We start from the raw sequence: 24,223 nt of genomic DNA, 5'->3' as shown, positions 1-24,223 counted from the left end.
CCTGTAAAGCATGGGACTTTTTTGGTAATAGGAATATTGATCATATTCACTGGATTTATTAATATTCAATGTTATGGGCACTTAATGTTATTTGTAACATGGCTGTATGGACATTAATAGTGTTTTGAAGAAAACTCCCAATAAAAGTCAACATGTAAACAGTAAATATGGCCAAAATATGGACATTCACCTGGGTATATTTAAAAAAAAAAAAAAAAACAACAGTATAATAATGATGGTTTTGAAATGTATATTTTATACTAGGCGAGGATGAAAATATATTTTCTTTTATTGCATCTCCATGTAGGCCTACTCTGTAATGGCAAACATTCCTTAGCTTCTGATCTATCAAAGGAGACCAGAATTATGCATCTCGGCCTAATGGTTGAGGAGTTATTTCTGATTGACTTTAGGGATGTTATTTTAGGCGTTTTTTTCTTAAGAGGTTAAGGTTGAGAGAGGTGCCTAAAGTATGGATTGAATGGCTTGCTTTTATTTTGAAAAGTCAAACAGGAAGAGCCGTTGCCATTGCTTCATCACGGGCACCTTAACAACCTTGACTTCAGAGAGAGGAGTGGGAGAGTTTTCCAGTATCCAGCAGAGAAGCGACTCTGGCAGCCGTGGCGGCCGCCTCTCACCCTCCCACGTCCCGCTTTCAGTAACCGGCACGGCACCGCTGATGCGCACTGCCGCCATCACTCCCCGTCCCCTCACACCTCCGCCGAAAGCTGCTCTCCTCCCTGTCAACTCACCTCGCATCTGAAAACAACCCGCGCACTCTGGACTTCATAATAAGCCACGGAGCAGTACTTTTACCTTCCGTTTCTGAATGACGGGCGGTCGGTTCGACTTTGACGATGGTGGCACCTACTGCGGCGGCTGGGAGGATGGAAAAGCCCACGGCCAGGGTGTGTGCACCGGACCCAAGGGCCAGGGCGAGTACTCGGGCTCCTGGTCCAACGGTTTCGAGGTGGTCGGCGTGTACACCTGGCCCAGCGGGAACGTGTACCAGGGCTACTGGGCGCAAGGGAAACGCCACGGACTCGGCGTAGAAATGAAGGGGAGGTGGACTTACCGGGGGGAGTGGACGCACGGGTTCAAGGGCCGTTACGGAGTCCGACAGAGCCTGAACACACCTGCGAGGTACGAGGGCACCTGGACTAACGGACTGCAGGACGGATATGGCGTGGAGACCTACGGTGATGGAGGTGAGATGAGGGGGGGCAGGGTGCGTGGATGCTGATGCGAGTAAATCATTTTCAATGTTGGAACATATTAATATGCCTATTTTTAGAAAATACAGCAAAAACGCTGTGCACGTGCACACGTGAACACCCACACGGACACACAAAGTGGGAACATTTGAGTTAGCTGCAGACCAAATGATTCATAGTGTGTGAAACCAGTGATTTATTTCGGAAAGTTGACTTTTTTATCATACTGTGCTTTAGTTGTGTTTGTTTGTTTTGTTGGTGCCATGAGGAGGGATGCACCATTGTGGCGTCTCAGTTAACACTGATCTGCATATGTTTGTCAGATTTGTTCCAAAATTGGGTTAAGGGGTGGGGTGGTGGGTGTCAACATAAGCTTAAGGTTGTGTAACAAAGTTTAAATCATGTTATATATGGAACTCCAAAATGTTCGGTATTAAATAAATGAAACCGATAAAATTAGATAAATAATCACATGAATAAACTGTGTAAAATACATAAATTGACCAACAGTTTGTGAAATTATTGAAGAAACTATTAAAACTCATTTTCATAAGAACTGAATTTTAGTGGTTAATATTTCTGTTTCTTTATTTTCATCTTATTTCAGAATGCCTCTTTTCTGTTTTTATTTCAACAAGAATTATTTCTAGATATCTTGTTTCATGTAATATTTCATAATGCTACTTTTGTCAATGCCACCCTCTCACCTTTCTCACCAGCCAAACATTTACTGCACTCTCTTAAAGGACTAGGGCTGCATGGTTTGGAGAAAAAGGTCATACTGTGATTATTGTTAACAATATTGCGATTTGATTATAATGGAACAAATGGTCGCCTACTATATGTCTACTTGCTTAATTATCAAGGAAAATGCACAAAATACTGACATTTTTATGTAATCCCACACCAACCAAATCTCTCAAAGCGATCCAAATGCATGCAACGGCTCGGTCAGTGTCTTAAAAGAGGTTAAACTCTAATCGGGTTACCAGGGAGGATTGGGCACCAACAAGTGGGTCCTCATCCACGAAGTCTGCGATGTTTCTGGAAATAGGGAAAGTGACATTATGAAAACAAAGTGGCATTAAGACATAAAAGCAGGCTTTTGAAAAGGGCATTTTGAAATAAAAATGTCTACAATGAAATAGAAATGATATCCGATAAAATTTCAAAGAAGGATGAAATAACATTTTATAAATAAATAAAAAACTGAGTTTAAATAATTATTTCACAAAATATTTTATTAATATGTTTTCCACAAAAGTGATTGATTCAACTGTGATGTTTCATAATTATTATTTTATATAATATTCAACACTTTGGAGCTCCATAAGTTTGGAACATACTTGTTTGATTGTTGATAAAGAGATAATTATTTATACACATCATTGCTCTTATGGTCAACAGACTGTCGTAGCTTCTAGCAGGATGGCACAATGTTAGCTTGTATCTGCAGTAGAGCTGGACAGCAAGTCAGATTGATCAATTAACCAACATTATAGGACTTACCGCCAAGTATAAACTTTATTGTATTGTAATTTCTAATCTGTTAATGATCTGAATCCCGTATAATCTAACTGAGAATAGGTAACAATAAATGGCAATTACACAAGAGGTTCAACCTATTAATCTGCCCTGAGTCCAGTCCAGAATCTGTAATTTGCCAGCACTAACATATCAAAAGTGAACCAACACATTTGATGAATGTTTAGTGAGATGATTAAAATGGATAAACTGAGGGACACCAACAGGTGCTCAGCCATGTTCTGGAAGTAAAGGGAATAAACAGTGTTCAGTTTCCCATGTTGTCATGCTTTGTCACATTAACTCAGGGTTTGTAGTAATATCACAGATTAAAAAATGAGCTTCTTTTACACAGCTTTTGTCAATTCTGAGAAATAAAAATTACCAACAAAAGAGGCTGTCCAGTTGCATCATGGGAAGTGTAGGATCCAGCATTTTTGGAACTTGAGCCGTAGGAACTAAAAGATGAGATCTCTTTGTCTCTTTTAGTCCCCCAACTTTCAGAAGTGCAATACTAAATTGCTGGAGCAGACTTTATTTGAAGCCTTATTACAAAAACTAACCAAACTAATGCAGGAAGCGCTGTAATACAAGAACGACAATTAGAACTTCATGTTTACTTTCGCTTCTTATTCTGTATTTTTAACAAATTCTACTTCATAACTTTTACTCAACTAAAAACCTGTGCTCTTACTCCCGTGTATTACTTTAATGTGTTCCTCCTCCTGTAGTTGTAAAAGGTTTATGGAACTACTTTTACCCACTACTGGTTATATGAAACCATTTCTGATTCCCAGCCAAGGGGCCCCTCTCTCCTACTCCCTCTATCTTTAGCTCTGTGCTGCACCTTGATGTGGCAGGAATTAATCCATCTTACTTTGTTAAGTTGTTATTATCCAATGCATTAGGATTTTGCCAATAGGACTTTGTAAGACTGCACTGATCATTGGTTCAACTGCTCGTTTAAGCAGTGCTAATGTCATATTAGGCTGTAGAGCTTAGATTATGTATTTGCCTAATGTGTTTAGTACAGTAGGTTACAGCCAGTTCAGTGACCCTTTTCACTTAACAAGTGTGGGTGCATTGTTAACATACCTATGTCAAGTGTACAGTTTGAGTTTTAACTCCTAAAACCCCGTATTAAATTAAGTAAAGGTGGGGGACAAGAACTGAACCAAATTAATTAGTTATAATGGCTGATATGGTGAATTCAGCATAATTTATATTTCAAAACATTAAATCCATCAGTTCAGCAACAGTGCCATCTCTTACTTCCGCCGCTGCAGCTCTGACTTTAACAGAAATATTGTTCCCAGGCACTGTTAAATTTAGTTCTCGTTTGCCTTTCATTCTGTCTCTGTTAAGCTGCTGAAACTCAAACACTTCCTGCAGCGATTTGACAATGAAAGTCTTCCATGGAAGTAAGGCGTTATGCCCCCTGAACCTGCTGGATTTAATTCTGAAACAGATGGAGGATGTGTTGAGTTTGCAGCAACAGTAAAAGAAAATAGAGCAGGTAAATGAATGCAGCATATAATGTTATTACAATATGTGCCCCATGATTCTGATTTAATTCAGTGATATTAAACGTGTTGTAAAGTACTATGGGTAGGATATTTTTTTCAAGAATCAGTCATACTGCAACATAATATACAGTAATGTGATGTAAAGAGTGATGTAGAGAGAGTACAGATAGTCATATTTGTCATATTCCTTTTATGATATCAGCCTATTATTCTCTGTGCACATTTAAGACTGTATTATCAAGGATCCCTCGTGGTTGTGTTGATGCACAATTTATGAAATAAACGATTTTATTGACTGAGCCTATCGTAAAGCTCAGACTTTTGTCTTTCCAGTACTATTCACCATTTTTTTATGTGCGTTACAACACAGCAAAAGGCATTTTTGGCAGTTCGCTTGGCTAAACACAAAGCTCACCTAGTCTGTTGCAGGCCAGAGTTTGGCCTTTATCGTGGCTCAAAAGCAGATAGCCATTAAAAGTTTGGTCTCAACTTGAACCGGAGCATCTACAGATTAATTCCATACCCGATATGTTTGGTTTACTAAAGTTTGGCACAATACGAGATGAATAAATTCTCATTTTTGTTATCTTCTGTAAGGAAGCTGGGAGGGACAGTTAAGGGAGATTAAATTTCTTTGTTTGGGAGGGAAGAGGCTGTTGAGGAGGGGTTTTATTTTGTGTAGTGTGTTACAGCAACATCTTCAATATAAATAGGAAAGTTTAAATTCAGAAGTTTGGGCTTCTTTTCCTGTTTATCGTTTCCTTATTAAGTTTATATAGTTAGGCGAACACAGGATGCTCAGTTACAATACCACTTCTCTATTCTATGCATCTTAAAGAAAACTGAGACTTTACTTTTCAGGAACAGAGGATTAGGGGGAGAAAGAAAGCTGGGAAAACACGTACAAATCCTTACAAATGAACATAATACTCCAGTTTTGCACAGGAATAACTAAACAATAAGGACAACTGCTGTATTTATTACAAATCATTTAAAGCCCCATGTATTACTAATCCTATCCAAACTGTTCTAAAGTGAATTATGAACCTCCTCTTTATTGTCTACTTGTGGGGAAGGTTCATGGAAAGTAAACATGCCAGCCAACACTGTGGATTACTATTTTTACTAAGGACTCCAATAAATGAATGAATAAGATCCAAATTGCAGATTCTCTCTATGTGTAAAGTGAATTTCCCAGACAGGGTCTGGCTTTACTTTGACAGATCTGTGAGTCATTTGAGAAACTTCTGGAATATAGCTTGGCCACTGAGTCTTTTTTCTTCTTAGATTTTTCCAGAGGCTAGGCCAGTGTCTTCAGTCTGCCCCTGTGGAGAAGGCTTATTCCACATAGCAAGATAGCTACTAGGAGTTATGTTTGGACAGCCAACAGACTTCCCAGTGTCTCAAGTTACTTCTATCTTTTAAAATAGCACATGCTCACATTCTCCAGCTGAAGCCATCAGGACCATAGTCTGAGCTCTTCTAACAAGGCCACAAAGCTAACTATTTTATCACCTAACAACTTTTTTATGTCCAAGCTGTCAAAATACTGTTCAGACTCAAGTACACTCTACAAATGTACAGGTGTTAGGCTCTGGGGTGTTGTCTTGTTAGAAGGTGATTTCGTTTCAGTACAGTTTCCTAAGATCGTAAATATGGAAATACATGGAAATACAATGTAGATGCCCATTTATTTAACAGCAAAAGCTCAAGATCACCTTACTAGGCCTGTCACAATTATTCCCTTTCTCTATCGCTTATTGTTTCTAAATGTAGCAGTTCAGCATAGTTGATGAAGTTCCATGATACTTCATATAGATAGGTAATTTTTTTGTTATTGTAAGTTGCTTTGGATAAAAGCATCAGCTACATAAATTTATTGTTATCTTTTTAATCTGTTCAGTGACTTCAGTAATCTATAAAGGCTACTGTTGCAACAATCAACAAATTTGAGGTACTTGTACTTTACTTTTCATGCCACTTTCTACTTTTACTCGACTATCTCAGAGGGAGATATTGTACTTTTTACTTAACTACAGCTTGACAGCTTCAGTTACTTAACAAAGTAAGATTTTTACATGCAGAACATATGAATACTACATCAAATATGTTTTGTTGTAAATTAAACTAGCCAACATTTTACATTTAACATTTTATCTACAACTGACACGATTATTAGACTGATAGTGAAATTAAATGCCAACTACTTTGATGGTTTAAGACCTTTTTTCTTGTAAAAACATTTAATGCTTCCACCTTCACAAATGTGAAGATTCCTTTAAATTGTTTAATTTATTTGTTATCACTTTGAGCTTTGAACTGTCGGTTAGGCAAAACAGGCATGTGAAGGTGTCACATTGGGCTCTGGGTTATTTTGACGGCATTGCACAATTACAACTGTAAAATCCTGCTTTTACATTAATGCATGATTAATAATAATAATAATAATCTTATATAATAATAGAACAGTCACAGGACATTTTTCTTTCTGCATTGAGTACTTTTAATACTTTAAGAACATTTTCAATGTAGGACTTTTACTAACAGAGTATTTTCACAGTGCAGTATTAGTACTTTTACTTTATTAAATGATCCGAATACTTCACCACTGCTTATCCATCCCTCTCTGTCAGATTGTTTTATTTCTGTATTTATTTTACAGTTCACTAACTGTCTGTTGGATCTCCCTCCCTTCTTGCTGTAGGTACGTACCAGGGTCAGTGGACTGGTGGGATGCGTCATGGCTACGGCGTACGTCAAAGTGTTCCATACGGTATGGCCTCTGTCATCCGCTCACCTCTACGAACCTCACTGGCTTCCCTCCGCAGCGAGCAGAGTAATGGTACAGTACTGCGTGATAGCCTGTCTGACAGCCCTGCTGGCACACGCGGTGGCTTTGTTCTCAACTTCCACTCAGACGGAGAAGGTTCAGAGAAGAAGAAGGGTCTCTTTCGCCGTGGCTCCCTCTTCGGTAGTCTTCAGCGACTGCGCAAATCTGACTCGCGCTCGTCGATTTCAAGTAAACGCAGCTCAGCACACAGTGACACCACCATGAGCCGCATCAGTTCAAGTGACGCCAACTCCACCATCAGTTTTGGAGACGGAGACCAGGGCGATGACTACCTGCCTCTGGAGGACAACGTGGATGCCACCACCACCGAGTCCTACATGGGCGAGTGGAAGAACGACAAGCGCAGCGGCTTTGGTGTCTCAGAGCGCTCTAACGGCATGAAGTACGAAGGCGAGTGGTTGAACAATAAGCGCCATGGCTACGGCTGTACCATCTTTCCTGATGGCACCAAGGAAGAAGGCAAGTACAAGAACAACGTGCTGGCCCGGGGCATCAGGAAGCAGCTGATCCCGTTGAAGAACGCCAAGACCAAACAGAAGGTGGATCGAGCCATTGAGGGAGCAGTCAGAGCAGCTGCCATTGCCAGAACCAAAGTGGAAATTGCCATCTCCAGGTAAAATGTCTTGTGTAAAGTAATCTCAGAAAGACTCAGTTAAATCACCTTTAAATGCATCATCTGTAAACAATACTTTTTCTGCCTTTGTATTGGATAGGGTGTTGTAGAGAGCTTACAGAAGGTGAGGCATTAGAGTAATCGGGGATGACATGCCGCGGTTTTACAGCCTGGTAAAAATGCCAGCAGCGTGACGAGGCGCTGAGCGTACTTTCCGTGCTGAGCGCTGAGCATTTTTTTTCCCAGTCGCAAGTACTCTACTCTGTTGACATTTTGACATCCAGTAAAGTTCATCCAGTTTCGGCAGGCAAAAAGCGTTTTGGTGGACACGGGCCACTCCGGTACACTGGTTACTAAAGTGAGGACTGTTCTTTTAAAGAGGTCATATTGTTGTTTTAGGCTTTTTCCCTTTTCTTTATTGTGTTATATACATATATACTTATTTTTGCATATAATAGCATAGTAAAGCTATGGCTCAGGAGGTATAGCGGGTTGCCCGTTAGTCGGCGGTTCAATCCCCAGGCTGCATGTCGAAGTGTCTTTGGGCAAGATACTGAACACTTATACACTTGTTGGCTGTTCCACCAGTAGTGTAAAAGCGCTTTGAGTGGATAGAAAAGACTAGTAAGGCGCTAAACAGATACGGAGCGTTTGCATTAAAGTCCAAAGTTCACCCTACTGCTCCTGAACTCCCTGAAAAAAACTGTTGTAATTCAGCCTTTACTTCCGTAGCCTATCTGCATCACTATGTAACACACGGCATAATGCTCGCCTAGAAGGTAGTGTCAACACTGGTGGAGAAACACACTGAGCTGCAGCACACAGTGACAAGATGTTCGCCTGTTGCCTCCCCTCACATTACTTATGAAAGATAAATTTGTTACAAATTAAGAATTTACCACTCTGAAACATCCTGCTCCAGTCAAGTTCGCGACTGGTTCGCATTGTTCTGCCTGTGTTTCGGGATCAAATACAGCTGGACCAAAGCTGTGATTGCCGGCTGAAGTGGCTTTGTTTTGGATCACACTACCTTTTTTGTCAGAGTCAGGACCTGACCTTGTTTGCTTCTGATTGGCTAGTAGTCCTTACCTAGGTACTGCGCATGTGCAGCTCCCAACAATTGAAGAGAAGTAAGATGCTCTGAAGCTAAAATGGGGCAGTCAACACACAGGGTGAAAAGAGGTGCTGCAGAAAAGTCCAGTATGACAATACCACAGGTTTACATGATATGTGGGGCTGTACTAAGTTAGTAAAACTTACAAAATGGTTCAGACTAAACTATACTATCCCCAATAATAATAATAATAATAATAATAATAAAAATATAGATAAAAAATAAATAAATAATTTAAAGTGCTTCAAGAATTTTTGCACCACAAGGGCCAGTTATATGGAGGATGGGGGATGCAGTACAGATGGAGCACCACTGATTACATATTGACAAGAAAACTGTCAGAGGACATCACTATATATTATAGAGAAATCAGCTTCTACAGTGTTCAATCACAACACACAGAGTTGTCTGCTTCACTGAATTTTGAAAGAATGTTCACTGAGTGTACACCTGTGTCCTAATGCCACAGTTCAATAGTTCAGAGCTCAGATGAATGACAAAAAAAACGGTGCAGTCAGTCGCTGTCAGGTTGGGATGAGCAGAGAGGAGAGCAAACACGGCAGGCTAAAGTTAATTTATCATCATCAGTTGGACACACACACTTTCTCTATTAATGCTCAACAATGGAGCTGAAACTATTAGTATCAGTCAATCGACACATATTAATCTGCTTTGATAAATTCCCTCTTCTTGTTTCTCCAGACACTGTTTCCATGCTGAGCTGCACTGAAGAGACGGTAACACTAAGAGGGCATTTTATATTAAAATGACCTGGATGATTCCCACTTGATTTGATTAGCTGTATTGAAGTCTCATATAAACTCCAGATAAACTTTAAAATCCATTTTTGTACAGAACAACTGTGGATTTTGTTCCCACTGGAAGCAGATTAGGAAGAAATCTTTTAAGGTCCTTCATGGACAGGATTAATGATTACAAGTGTAATGGAAGTCAGCAAGGTTGTACAGTGAGTACACCTCACTCCCTGACACCTTAAGAGATGCACTGGCGACCAACATTAGTGCCCATGGGCTTTAGCCTCCTCGTCAGCGTGTCCGCCTCCTGTACCCAAGGTCACCGGTTCAAGTCAGGATCGTGCAGAACAACTTGGGGCTGGTTACACAAGCAAACCCTGTTTCAACACCTGACTAATGGGGCAGCACGGTAACTAACAGCAAGAAGGTCACGGGTTTAAACCCCGATCTAACGATGATTTTAGTATTCAAAGCTTCTACAGATTATTTCATAGATGCATCGTTCAAGAAGTACTTTTGCTTGGTGGCGGCGGATTTCAGTTAAATGCTAAAGTTGCTGTTACTGTCACCTTGTCGGTGGTCCGCTGGCAGAACTTCGGGTGCTTTCGGCACTGGGCGCCGTCGTGCTGTTGCCGTTGGCGACATAAGTTTCGTTTTACGGTGGACAGACTGTAACATTACAGAGTTGTTGTTTTCTTTTAGCTTGAAATAATCCCATACTTTGGACACTTTCTTCTTTGTCCCTCACTATTTTCTCTCTCTTCCTCCACTTTGCAAACAGCGGCATCATAATCACGTCGTTTTCATACAGTCTAAGCGTGACATTAATAAATATCCGTGCAAAACAGTGTGCTATATAGTTATATGGATTAAACGAATGCAAAGACTTTGCGTCGATGCTTTTTAGTAATCGATTTAATCGATGAATCGTTTCAGCCCTAAAACATGTTAGGTTCTCCAGTCATTGCCATTGACCAGTGACACTGGCTGCCCACTGCTCCATTGAGGATTGGGTTAAATTCAGAGAATGAATTTCGCAACATGTATGGGTATGTGACAAATAAGAATACCTTACCATTGTTTTATGGCAGACTGGGAAAATCATGAGCCTATCTTTTAAACTTGAAGCTTCAAGGAGAAAGAGCAGAGGGGCTATATCACGCAGATAAAGACCTCTTATTAAAAGCTAGTATCTTAAATTAATCACACGATGATTCAGGATCTGTTTGATTCAACCCTGCAGGTTTCGGTCATGACAACTGCTGTTAGGTCATCATGCACAGAGCTCTGCTGCGCTGTTCAGGGGGCAGGCACTGTGTCACCTAAGACTGTCCACAAAAATAGTGCTGCAAGAATAAGAGTGCAGCAGAAGGCACACATCAGTGGCTTCAGACAGTCCTCATGAGTCTGCAGAAGACATTGTGCTCAGACGGAAATAAGAAGTCTGTCCTGATCCTTTAATGTCTGTATAATGTATACCAGAGGGTTTTTAGAGTGGGAGGCCGGCCTCCCCACGGGGGCTCAGGGGAGGCTCGGTGAACAGAAGTGAAAAAATATTAGACTTTAGTTATTAGTTATGAAGAAGAGATCACATAGAATAGCCTAAATGGTAGCCTAAATTGGTTAAAGAGACAGTTCAGAGACACTAACTAATAATTTACTTTTTAATGTATTTGGTGTAGTGTGAAGTTATGTCAAACAGCAATATTAGACTGTCTTGGCTCAATTGTTGAGTGTCGAAGGGATCAAATAACATAATCATGATCCCATAGGCATCCAGGAACTGAGCGAAACTAAGTAAAGTAAACTAGGTGTGGGGGGGTTAGAGCCTTTTTCCAAGCTTTGTCTAAGGGGAGGCTCACAGTCTCAGACTTTAAAACTACTACTTTTTTGCCTGATGTTAACTTATAACAGTGGTTTCTTTGGTTATTGTGTGTTACTGAACAGCCAGACTGCATGAGCACAGGAGGCGCACGTGTACCTCCCTGCACGCATGCTTAAATACATACAGACATGACTGCATGCTTAGACCCGGACTAACCCAGAGCTAAGAGCTGGTGGTACAATGTAGGAAATTAGAGATGCAGTCATTGAAGGTTGCAGTGCAGCCGTAGCTGATGAATGATGGTCAGAGCTCAGGAACGTGTGGAAGGGTTTCAGCTTGCGTCACTTTTCCCGTCATCTGGGCGAAAGACGGTGAGGGATTGAACGAGAGAGACAGAGGTCAAGAGAGTAGGTGAGTCGGCTGGAGGGAGAGAGAGAAGCAAGTAGGAACATTCTTGGCCAGATTGCTAGTTTGTGTGTGTGTGTCCGCCAGAAGTAGTGCTTGTCTAAATAAGGCCAGGGAGGAGGCCGCTTATCAACAGCTGACAGGAATACTGTCTCACACTGCCCCCATAGCCACACACACACACACACGCACACACACACACAGTCAGCCAGTATTCTCCTTGGTCAGTGTGCAAGAACCGTCAGACTGTGTTGTTGAAATGGCTGACCTTTGCACTGGCGCTTCACTGGTTTTGTTTCTGTTGTGGCTCTGTGTCGATTGTTTATTGATTTCACTACCATGGCCAATAATAATACATAACATTAAAAGACTAAGTTAGTGTTAATCAGTTGCAGATTGCTGCTTGCCTGCTTGTTTGTAACCATTCAGACAGTTTTGTGAAGCACCTGTTTTTTGTTGTAAACTGTGCTCTGTTGCAAATCTTGCTGAATGAAATTGGTCTGTGTTTAGAAAATACAGAAGCCACAGCTTTAAGCCATTACTGAAACAATTATGCAAGGACCACAAGGATGCCAAATGATAAATCTCCTTGTTTTATGTTATTAGTTTTTATTTGTACAGCAGTGGATTGTGGAGCATTAATCATCAGAGCCTCAAAATGGGTTGCGGGAGAAAATGTATATATGAAAATGTGTCTCCTTAGAATTAGTGTTTATGTTTGTAAGTGTCATTCTTGTGGTTGTTTACCATTGAAACCATGAGTGAAGAGACTGTTTCATTTGATAAGAGCTGCTGAAGTCTCTTGGTACAGCGCGGCGTTATGTACTGCTGTTGTTCGTCCATGTTCTTAACACTGAACTGTAGTGATGGCAAGTTCGAGTCTTTTGACGGACTCGTTCATCCAAATGTAATCTTTTTTTGAGTCATTTCGTGCATTTCGTTCATTTGAACTAGGTTGGTTATTGCGGCGCTGCAGCCCTCTAGTGGGCAATTAAAGAACAGCCCCGTTCTCAAACACGGAAGGCTGCCTGGCTTGCTTTAATTGACAAAGTATAATGCACAAATTCACGTCTTGATTACTGTACATCATCATTATATAAACCCCCCTGGGCCCACAACCAAATTCAAACCATGTAAAAACCACAGAAATATGTTGTCAATATGTAATCACCACTACTCCGCCTAAATCCTTCCATTTTCACAATCTTTCCCGAGTAGTCTACAACCAGACCAGCCATATAAAGGCTTATGTATATAATTATTATCATTATCTCTGACGTGCTCATTCATACTGTAGCCCAACGTCCCTATCCATGAGTAAAATATCATGGATAGGGAAATCTGATATTAATAATAATTAATATCAGATTTGCAGTAAATAGATTGAAGTAATAAGCTTGATACACTATATGAATAAACACACTCTTATTAAAATTCAACCAATTTAATAATAATCTGGATCAAGCCAGAACTCCAGCACAGAGAGAGGAACAAAGAAATATTAACATATTATATAAACGCAGCAGTTTGGCAGGTCTGGACGCAGAATGGGCCACATCAGGTCCGGATTCTGCAGACAGAGAAACAAACTGAGCACATCGCTCTCAAACACTGCAGGTTGTTTACCAGTCACGAGCTGTGAAACAACAGCACGGCTCTGTTGGTAAATAAAAAGGAAAGGTTACGATGTGTTCTCTGGCAGACCTGGATCAGCTGTTTACAGGGCTAAAGCTAACATTGCTATGTGGTTGTGTTTTAATGACCGGGTCTGTTTGTTTTGGAGAGGAGACGACCTCGGAGGTAATTTGGCTCCCGGGAGAACCCGGTCAGGGCTCTGAAGTGGACCCAGAACAACATCACTGCGCTGTAATAATGTTATGCTTTATAAAATGTCACATGATTAACAAAATAGCTATATAATGTCAGTCCAGTGACTGTTACCTGACAGCCGACCTGCCTCTCATTTTGCGGCGCTGGCAGTCATTCAGCCTGCCGAGTGAACGAAAGACTGAGGAGGACCCATGTGAGCGCTGAACGAGTCGTTTATTCCTGCTCCACAGTAGCTGTCACGTGACAAATGAACGACTCAAACAGACCCACAGTTGAGAGTCGTGAACTAATCAATTCTGTTTCCCGTGCTGACGGAGCCCAGGCAGATGCCATGTGATGAGTGAACGTAAGAGTCCAAGATCCTTCATGCACACGTCAAAATGAACGAATCACTCACTGAGACAACCCGTTCCTCCCGAGTCATACACACGATTAGGTCTTATGACCGAAACGTTCTTTGAACGACACAACACTACTGAACTGAACTGAAATAAACTGTCCAAACTTCATGGCCCACGCCTACTAGTGTGGGCCCTAGGTGGGCCGCCCCATGCATCCACGCACCAACGCTACCTCCAATTATGGACGTAATTCCTGTCCTGTCCTACAGTACATGAAAACAGTTCCAGTTAAACTTTTGGGAACAAAAATTACATGAGTTTGATATCTATATTCAATCCAAACATTAATCTTTGAAATTAGTGGGAGAAATATTTACACTTTATGGTTGTTGGAGTCACCTGAGGCCAAGTCTGAATGACATTCCTTATGGAAAGCAAGAAACCCTTTTCATATACTGTATAACCATGACATTAATGTCTTTTAAAATACTCCTGATTTTGTGTGCCCTTGTTTGAGTAAGCTGCTTCGTCCAGTGCAGTTTTTGCAAATGATTACAAATATATGTATAAAATACAAACTGCATGCCTAAAGTATATTTCTAATATGTTAAATGTACATTAAAGGTCAAAAACATGGCCACAGCTCTTCATGAGGAAACTAAAGCCAATTACAGCAAACTGTATGCCTACATGTCTCTCATACACTACATGATCACATCCACCACCTACATCTATTTACTAAATAGTAGTATGTCATAAAATAATCTCAATGCATTAACCATCACCACAATTTAGCAATTAAATATTCAAGGGTTTTATTAAGTATAATAACTATAATTTGTAATAATTTCAGCAACATTTTAAACAGCTTTTGCACTGGCTAGCGTTAGGGCAGACAGCAGCAGGAAGAGGGCCATTAAAGCAAACAACTGTACATTTTCTTTTACATCTACAGTATTAAAATATATTTACTACATCCCAGTAGGATCTCCATTTAGCACAATGACCTGCAGTATCACTTGTGGTCGATGTAATTGTTGCAGGCCTCTCTGTTGATTTTGGTGCCTGCCCTAGTCAGTAGTCTAATTAGTGGTGACATGAGGTGGCTTCCTGACTGTGTTGAACATTGCAGGACTATTACAGGTGAAACATTTCTTACCATGAAACTTCCACAGAGCTTATTCCAAGTGGCCGAGAAAAACGATATTTGTGTGTCAAGGAGAACTGTTAAATTCAGGAGGCAGTATCACAGCTACAGCTGGGTTAGATAGACAGACAGACCGATATGTTACCTACACATTTGTGTAACAAGTGTTACAACAGGTTTATTTTATCCCAATCCGAATCATATATCTGACACACTGAAATAACAGCTGTAGCCTGACACACTAGCTACGGAGAGAAGACATCTGCTGGAGTTGTTGGATCTACAGAAACAATGATGGTTGTTGCACTAAATCAGAAAACTACTACTTGATAAAGTAGACAGACTCAGTGTAAGCTCCAGTGGTAACAGATCTGTTATCTATCCTCTCTTATTAGCAAAGAGCAGCAACTTACAAAACATTCACATACTAGCAGCTTCTCATTTTTAGCCCGCACCGACGGTTAAAATGACAAACGATGCCTGCTGCAGCTGATATAGCTATTTAATATTGAATAACATAAATATGACCGTAGTTTTATTTCACAATTTGTTTATGAGGTCAAAGAAGCATTACTCTTTAACTTTACAACCGCAGGTGTTTTTGTAGTTCTAAGAAATCCAGCAAAGTGATACGTTGATACAGCATAGTATCGTGATATTTTCCATGGCAATACTGTATCGATACACGGACGCCAAGTATCGATATTTTATTATATAAATTGCAGATGGGAGTTTTTTTGGTACTAGAAGCATAAAATCTATTGCTTTTTTAGTCCACTAGAAAACTTAACAGGACCATATAGAGGACTGAAAAAGTGATATGAACAAACAGAGAAATTAATCTTTTTAGATAAACAGATGTTGACAAAGTTTGACTTTAGGAACCAAATTTTAAGTTGGAAAAGGTAAGAAATTGAAATATATCTCAATATATTTAAAGTCGCAATAAAATCGAATCGCAGCATAAATATCGTGATAATATCGTACCGTGGGGCCTCTGGTGATTCCCACCCCTGCTCTCCAGTGCATCAGTCAAATTAAATTTAAAAAAGAGAAAAAGTCAGCTTTGTATTCGCAGCTGCTTGAAAAGCCTCATTGCTGTGAGTGCACGATAATGATTGAAGATGAGTGTATCTCTGTCCCTACTGGGCAGTCACTGGATACTGTTTAGGGAGATTTTAATGATCTGAAACTAAAAACACAAAATTTATGCCCTTGGTGTCATGTGTTGTAAGTGTCCATGCTGTTCCCAGAGGAAAGAGGGGAAGAGACAGAGTGTTGCCACTGTGTTGCATAATCCTGTCAGTAATGGATATAGCCTTTGGTCAGGTTCAGGTCTCAGATTTGGCAGCACCTGCTGGTCAGTCAGGTCTTCAAGATGGCGGTAATGGCACTTCCTGTGTCTCAGATTTAGGCCCGTGCAGGACTCTATTCTTCACTGTCACGATTTCTGTATGTGGATAAAATTGGGATGGTTGACTGTGAGAAAATTCAGTGCTTCTCAGTGTGATTTCACAACTGGAACAAATGAGGGAGGGTCCAGGGCCGGCAGTGCTGCCAGCCAGATTCAATAATTCCCCTAGTGCTGCAACTAATGGTTATTTTTCTATCGATTATTTTCTCGAGTAATAAATTAATCGTCGTCGGAAAACAGTCAAACTTTAATAAGTGTGAAAATAAGTGTCTCAGTTTTCCACCAAAATTGCCCACATTCTGTTTTTTTTTTTAACTTTTGTCCAGTTTATGCGCAGTTGTTATAAATTATTTTAGATGTTACAATATGGTGTTTCTTTTTTGTAGAATTAAGTTCTAGCATATTATATCTTCCTTTTTAAAGATTAAAATCTACTATGTAACATGTGGATGAACTATTATGATATTAATAGTCTCATTATATTTCATAAATCTCTGCTCAGTTTTGTAAAAGACATTATCAAATTAGCCTTATGTAGCTAAATGGGGGCATCTACGCTGTGTGAGCATGTTAGTTACCTCCCAGCTAAACTCACTGAGTCTCTGTATTATATTTGTGTATTTTCCCAGGACGTCCCATGCCCGGGCCAAAGCAGAGGCTGCAGACCAGGCTGCGCAGTCAGCCAGTCAGGATTCAGATATTGCCAGAGCTATGGCCAGAGAGCTGTCCCCGAGCTTCCATCAGCCAGGTACTGTAGCAGCAGCAACAGTAGAGCAGAACACTGTAAACTAGAAAAGAATAACGTGAATCAAACGTTGTAACCCTGCTTTTATTTGTAGAATATAGAAACTGTCCTGTGTGTTTTCTGTTTTTGAAAGCTGTACAGTACTTTACATTTACTAATTTTAGCTGACGATTTTATCCAAAGCAACTTAGAATTGCTATATCTGTCAGAGGCCGCACACCTCTGGATCAACTAAGGGTTAAGTGTCTTGCTCAGGGACACATTGGTGTCTCACAGTGGATTCGAACCCGTGTCTCTCACACCAAAGGCATGTGTCTTATCCACTGTTCCACGACCACCCCCGCAGTACTAGCATCCATTCTGCATCTCAGGGGTCAACCTGTTTAAATTTAATATCAAGAATTAGGGCTGGACGATATGGCCAAAAATGTTATCACGATAAAAAGTTTCATATCTTTCGATATTGATAATTATCACGATAAGTGTCAAATCTATTTCTTTTGAGTTTAAAGGCTGATTTTTGCTACTGAGGGAAAGTTGAAGAAACCTGATGGTTAATTGTGGTTTAAACTTGTCTTTATGGTCAACACTTGATGCCAAACAGTGGATCACTTCACAAATCTGAGGTAGAACATTCAAAACAATTATGATAAAATCTTTTTCACCACTATGCTTGAGTAAAATTAAGTAAAGCTTTTTTTCAGTCCTTTTTCCTCAACAAAATAACCATCTTTAAGTCCTAATTCATGTAGGACTCAAGTGAATAAAATCAAACATTTATTGCGATAATTATTGTTATTGTTTTATTGTCCAGCCCTATCAAGAATATTGCTTTAACATCAACCAGTACATCACAGGAGGAAGTAGTGATGTAAATAATAATAATACTGCCAAACATACAGTAAACTGCAGCCTGTGAATCGTAGCATCTGAAAGGAGGGGCACATTTAAACTTGCTGATCTCAAGTTATTTGTATGGAAGCAGAGCTCACAGTCATGATCACGAGTTGATTATCTCAGGATAAAAGTCGCTTCTTGTGATTACGGGTTAATTATCTCGTTATCTCAGTTAAAACAGGTTGATTTCTCTAGATAACAGGGTAAATGTGTCATTCTCAGTAATAATGAGTCATTTAGCTGAAGCTTTTATCCAGAGCGACTTACAATTGCTATATATATATATATATATATATATATATATATATATATATATATATATATATATATATATATATGAACCCAGGTCTCCTACACCAAAGACATGTGTCTTATCCACTGTCCCATCGCCAACCCTCTCTTTTGAGTCTTCTTATCTTGAGAAAACAAAGCAGTGAATCAGAGAAATAAAATGTTATTTCTGACTGTTTCACTGTGACACTGTGTTACGTTCTAAAGCACAAATAAACACGGCCACAACTCCACACAACCAAGTTTGAAAGAGTCACATTGCCAGATTTTGTGTGAATGCAGCCTGGCCTCTGCTGTGTGTGTGTGTGGCCTGGATCTCTTTATACATCCATAGTCCATGTCCACACTTAGATTTAGCGCTGTGCCAGGCTGGAGGAGGGCCGCAGCGATTCGTTCTTAAATGACAGCTGGCAGCAGAGGAGAGAGCAGATTTAAAGTGTAAAAGTGACTGGATGATTGGCTGTGCTGATCATGGTAAAACCTGATTGGTAAACTAAGGGGAAATGCCCATAGCCTGCTGTTAGAGGGCAGGATGAGAGAGAGAATTTGAGAGAGAGAGAGAGAGAGAGATAGAGAGAGCTGTGAAATAGTGACGCATAAAGATTGTCTTCCTGGTTGAACTTTTGCTGAGCTTCTTTCTGCGTTTAGAAGTGACATAAATCAGATTTTTTTTTCTCATAACTCAGATCAGATTTTTTTAATAACAGTGTGAACTGCCCAAGTCACGTGGAATCTGATCTTTTCCAGTTTGTACCTTGGCCACTTTCATACCTGGTCCAAATCAGATACAGGTCAGATTTTTTTAAATGTGACCTCAGTCTGGACATTAAGATCTGGAGTCATGCGACTCTGACGTCCCTTTAAAGCGACCGTAACTAAAAATGTAGCTCTCAGTCTTCTCATCCTCATCATCATTTGCTCACAAATTCTCTTTCTTCCACCTGAAATCAACCTAAAAATAAAACCGGACAATAACGTCTGTAGCTTTTTTGACAACTCTCATTTGAAAAGCCTGGTTCTTTTTACTGAATCACTTAACTTTTCTCCCTAACATGAGAGAGAAACCAGTTCCCACTTCTTTGGTGACCAAGTAGTTTCACAAACATTAAAGTGTCAGTATTCTAGCACCCTTTTTTCAAGTATGGTCCATTTCCCTAATAAATCTAACTTCAAACAAATATTTACTGCACTTGATGTATCACACAGACTGACCACTATGTCAGGAATCAGGGAAAATCAGATGTAAATTCTGCAGCACTGTTTCACCTGACACACACAGAAAGGGTGAGAGATCATTACAGTTACTTTAGTGGAGCTCTTTACTAATCACTACAACATAAGAAAAGCCACTAATGGAAATTTTATTTCCCACAGTTGCCTCTGGTTTACTTTTCCAGACTTTCAATGTTACACAGCAGGTCCAGCCCAAAGGCCACAGCAGGCAGTAGTGTGATAAGAGCCATCAGTGATTGCATGGTTCCTGTCAGTGGAAGGAGCAGTGTATGCTTATTCAAATCCACCAATCGGGCCGCAGTGTGTGACAGACCCATCTGTGATACATCCCACATGGCTCACCTCACGGACGCTGTCACTTGAAAGGAGCAAGGTGGACTTAAAGAGTGGTGAGATTCATGGTTGATGGTTCTCATCTATGACGTCACTGCAGTCCAGGAGACGTGGCTGAGCAAGTAGAGACAAAGCCACCAACTTGGCCATCCAGTGACAAGTGAGGTCTGAAGAGATTGAAGACAATCTGAAAGCAAGTCCAATGACCCAGTGTTCTGCCTGCAGTATTCCTAATGCTGACTAAGTTAGAAGGCCAGGGATGATGAAATAACGATCTTAAAGTCTGTACAGAGTGTGCACTATATAATACTGACGTGATGAGCAGGTGATTGACTCATACAGTGACTGGAGAAAACAGAGCAGAATATCAGTGGATCTACTAATTTTAAAATGTTGGAATTATATTTTTGCAAATTAGTATTGTAAGTAGCAATAAATATAATGGGTTTTTTTAGACAAATTTTTCTTTTGTTTTGTTTGTTTATTTATTTAAAAAGGGACAGTGCGCATTAATGAACATAAGGACTAAGTCCAAAATGTAAATGAGCCAGATTTAACTGAACAGACTAAGGCTTTCACACCTGCAACGTTTAGTTTGGTTGCATCGCACTCAAGTTCGTTTTCCCCCTTGGTGCGGTTCATTTAGGCAGGTGTGAATGCAGCAATCGAACTCGGGTGCGCACCAAAAGCGTCCCGAGACCTCCTTGAAGACGTGGTCTGAGTATGCTTTCAAACGAACTCTGGTGTCCAACGAAGGTTAAAATGAAGGGCAACTGGACTTGGTTGAAGCTACTGGAAGACGTTTCGTCCCTCATCCAAAGGACTTCTTCAGTTCTGACTGACTGGCAGGGAAACTCAGCTATTTAACCTCAGTGGGGTCGTTATCCCGGGTCATTTGGGCAGGTGTCCCGGGAACTCTGGTGTGTTTCGTTTCACTTGTGAAATGAACCAATCACAGGATTTTATGATAACAGATGTGTGATCTCAGCATTATTTCAAAAGCTAAACTAATTATAAAATCCATCTGCTGACTCCATGAAATGTGTTCAGCGATCTTATAGTTGATCTGTGTAAGCCATGTGTAGGCTATGTTTATGCAAATCATTTAGTAACCATGTATAGGATAATTAACCACATGTTTTCCTTGATTAATAGGTGAAAAGCTGTTAGAAAAGGGGCCAGTACTCTTTGTAGCCTACTTTGAGTCCATAAAACATTATTCATCATATGTGGTCAGTTTGCGGTCTAAAATTACTAATCGTGCTTATAATAACTTATTTTTTCTTGAGCTCTTTGCAATGCAGATCAGAAACGTTAAAGTGCAGCATAAACTTAAGTCACCGGAATTTGATTTCCCCACGTGGGTCCTGATGATGTGCTGATGAAGCAGGATAACAATCTGTTCAATCAACAAGTTACCTGTCAGTCTGTCAAACATCATGTTTACTCCGCTTGATTGTTTGTAAAACTGCAGTGTGAACAGGAACCGGACCAGAACTAACAGGCAACAGAGGATAATGTTTTTCACTTGGTTGGGACCAAATGAACCAAACTACAGGTGTGAAAGCGCCCTAATTTTCATGTGGAGTCCCTGGCAGGTTGTTGGCAGATTACAATCACAACCAGAGAAGCATGGATAAAACATAAAAGCACCTATCGCATAAGCACAGACAAAACCAGACAAGCACAAACAAGATGAAACTGAAAAGCAATTACTGGTTTTCTTGTATTATAACATTATAAAACCACTCAACAGGGTTTCTTAAAATGCTGTTCCACACTGTTTATCAGTGTACTTTCCGTTGCATATGCCAATAAGTTTCGAGAGAAAATGTAGGTGAACTGTAAAATAATTACCCAGACTTTTAGTTGTGAACATCCATCACAGTTTACAGACATAACTTCCCATTTCAAATGGAAATACTGCTCAAGACAAGTTGTAATAACCCAGAATCATCCCTTAATGCTGGGCTTTATACCTGTCAAGTCTAACTTGCTTCAGAAAATGTGCCTGTAGGCAAATACCTTACATTGCTTTTATGTTATTTCAGGTCCTGACTACATACGGCAGAAGTATAATGAGCCAGTAGAGGTGAAGGAGGTTCCTGCGGAGGAGAAGAAGGAGAAATCTCCATCAGGGAGCCCACATTTCTACCGGAAAGGCACAACACCCTCCCAGTCTCCATCTCAGAGCCCATGTCACACCCCCACTCCTTCACCCACTGCTGTTAAAAAGTCCTTTTTCAGCGCTAAAACCTCTGCCAACATCACTCCTGCAAAGCCTGCTGGGAAAGAGAACAAAACCCCAACAGCTGAGTCTTTGACAGCAGGTAAGTAACTTTGGTTACTGTTAATCTGACCAACATGTCCTTCTCATGAAACATCCTTTATATGCAACAGTTGTCAGTTGGTGGTTTTATAGTTTAACAGTATCAACCGATAATTTATGTGAAACAGATGGATATGTATGTGTGGAGAGAACGTACATGATTGATATTTGGTAGACCTTGAGCTTGCCCTGCACAGTAAGCATACATTTTCTAGCTTCTGTAAAATCATATAGAGGCCTATAGAGAGGCATACTGGTATGGAAGTGGAGCTGAATAAATGTTGGGCGGCAGAAATAATTCTAGCAGAAATATGATGAACCGCAGCAACTACATGGTGATCAGCGGTGATTTTGGCGACACTATGGTGAGCAGCAGCAGTTATTTTAGAAGCAACGATTCAAGTGGCAACATGGTTAGCAGCAACAATGATTGCAACATTTGAGCAGCAGTGATTTAAGAAGCAACATGGTGAGCAGAAGCATTAGTTCTCAAAAAACAAGTTACCAGTCACCCAAAGCTGCTAAGATTCATTTCCAGATAAAATACTACTGATACAATAATAAAACCTGTACAATCTGTATATAAACACATTTCAATGTCCTGGACGATAAAAAGCTTTCATCACTGTAAAATACTTCCTGGATATGGTTTCCATTGCTGGGAAAATGTTATTACATTTCATATTGCTTGTTTAATATTCAAAATTTGATGGATTAGTACCTCCCCACTTCACCACAATCATTTTTAAAAACAAGTGTTGCAAATGCAGAATACTCACTTCTTTAATTCAGTTCAGTTAATTATCAGTTTGCTCACTGTCACTCTGCTGGTGCAGATATTATTAAGTAAAACATCTGGCTTCAGTTTTATTTTTTCCTGTTGCTCTGGTTTGCATTATAAAATGGAGCCTGTTGGGACATTGGTAACAGCTGCTGTTCCTTGGTTGCAATGGGTCACAATTAACTTAGGGTCAAAAATTGGCAGGGCTTTATATTGTAAATATGGTCATTACTATCCAGGTACATGGACTCGTTTTTATCCAACTCTTTTATCCAAAGCACTCCTCAGCAGGGAATTATCATGCAAAGTGCTGGCCTGACCAATGGGACCAGTTGGTTGTTCAGTTCACCTGATTTACCTCCTAAGTCATAACCTCCCACACCAGAATGCATTGGATCTTTGGTTAACTATTTCTCTTCTCTTTGTCTTTGGTATACTTGACAGGCATAACAAAGGCAGCATCAAAAGTTTCTCTCAAACAGGAAGTCAGACAACAGGAGGCTCCTCCACCAGTTAAACCAGCTGTTAGCAGTTACCCGAGCAACGGGCAGATTCACACCCAGTACCATGGTTACTATGTCAAGGCAGATGTCAAGATTCCTCCACCCGAAGAACCCCTCAGTGCGGAGGAAGACCTTCACCCATCAAGCCTCACACTATTGCCGCCACCTGCCAAAAAGATTGTCACCGGGACAAAATCCCTGCCAGCCCTAGTCCTTCACCAGTTCCACCAAAAGAGAGCATCAAGGCACCAGAGCCCCCCAAGCCAAAAAGACAGGAATCAACCAAACCAAAGAGCCTCGCAGAAACCAAGAAAGCTAGTATGGAAATAGCTCCTGAAATTGTAGAGGAGGAGTCGGTGAGTTACACCAAGTTACCATACATGTTGATTTTGAGTCTAACTTTCTAATAATTTGCTGAGCCCCAGCAGGAACAAACTCACTCTCTTCTCACTCCCGACTCGTCACATATTGACGCTTGGTCAAGGCCTTGAAGTCACTTTTTAACACCCTGGGTACCCTTTAGCATCACTTTCAGACGGTTAAGGCTCCGCA

General features: G+C 40.4%; 1 protein-coding gene across 1 annotated transcript; it reads left to right on the top strand.

Moving 5' to 3' along the window:
- Positions 1 to 578: 578 nt before the first annotated feature.
- On the top strand, positions 579 to 24,022 carry LOC119898471 (junctophilin-1-like). Its single transcript, XM_038712641.1, has 5 exons — positions 579 to 1,208; positions 6,969 to 7,728; positions 17,189 to 17,307; positions 22,110 to 22,388; positions 23,613 to 24,022. The coding sequence occupies exons 1-5, from the start codon at positions 830 to 832 to the stop codon at positions 23,999 to 24,001; spliced, it is 1,926 nt and encodes a 641-aa protein (XP_038568569.1). The 5' UTR covers positions 579 to 829; the 3' UTR covers positions 24,002 to 24,022.
- The last annotated feature ends 201 nt before the right edge of the window (positions 24,023 to 24,223 follow it).

Source organism: Micropterus salmoides, unplaced genomic scaffold (genome assembly GCF_014851395.1).
Source record: "Micropterus salmoides isolate LMB-PRFRI ecotype aquatic unplaced genomic scaffold, ASM1485139v1 Ms_hic_scaffold_1156, whole genome shotgun sequence".
NCBI lineage: Eukaryota > Metazoa > Chordata > Actinopteri > Centrarchiformes > Centrarchidae > Micropterus > Micropterus salmoides.
The sequence above is the reverse complement of the archived record's forward strand: the minus strand, read 5'-3'. Positions and strand labels throughout refer to the sequence as shown.

Bases quoted from the DNA above. Each gene is read 5' to 3' on its own strand.
- LOC119898471 (XM_038712641.1), top strand. From the start codon at position 830: ATGACGGGCGGTCGGTTCGACTTTGACGATGGTGGCACCTACTGCGGC. The intron at 1,209-6,968 runs GTGAGATGAGGG...TTCTTGCTGTAG, and splicing joins GGAGACCTACGGTGATGGAG to GTACGTACCAGGGTCAGTGG. The intron at 22,389-23,612 runs GTAAGTAACTTT...TATACTTGACAG, and splicing joins AGCTGAGTCTTTGACAGCAG to GCATAACAAAGGCAGCATCA.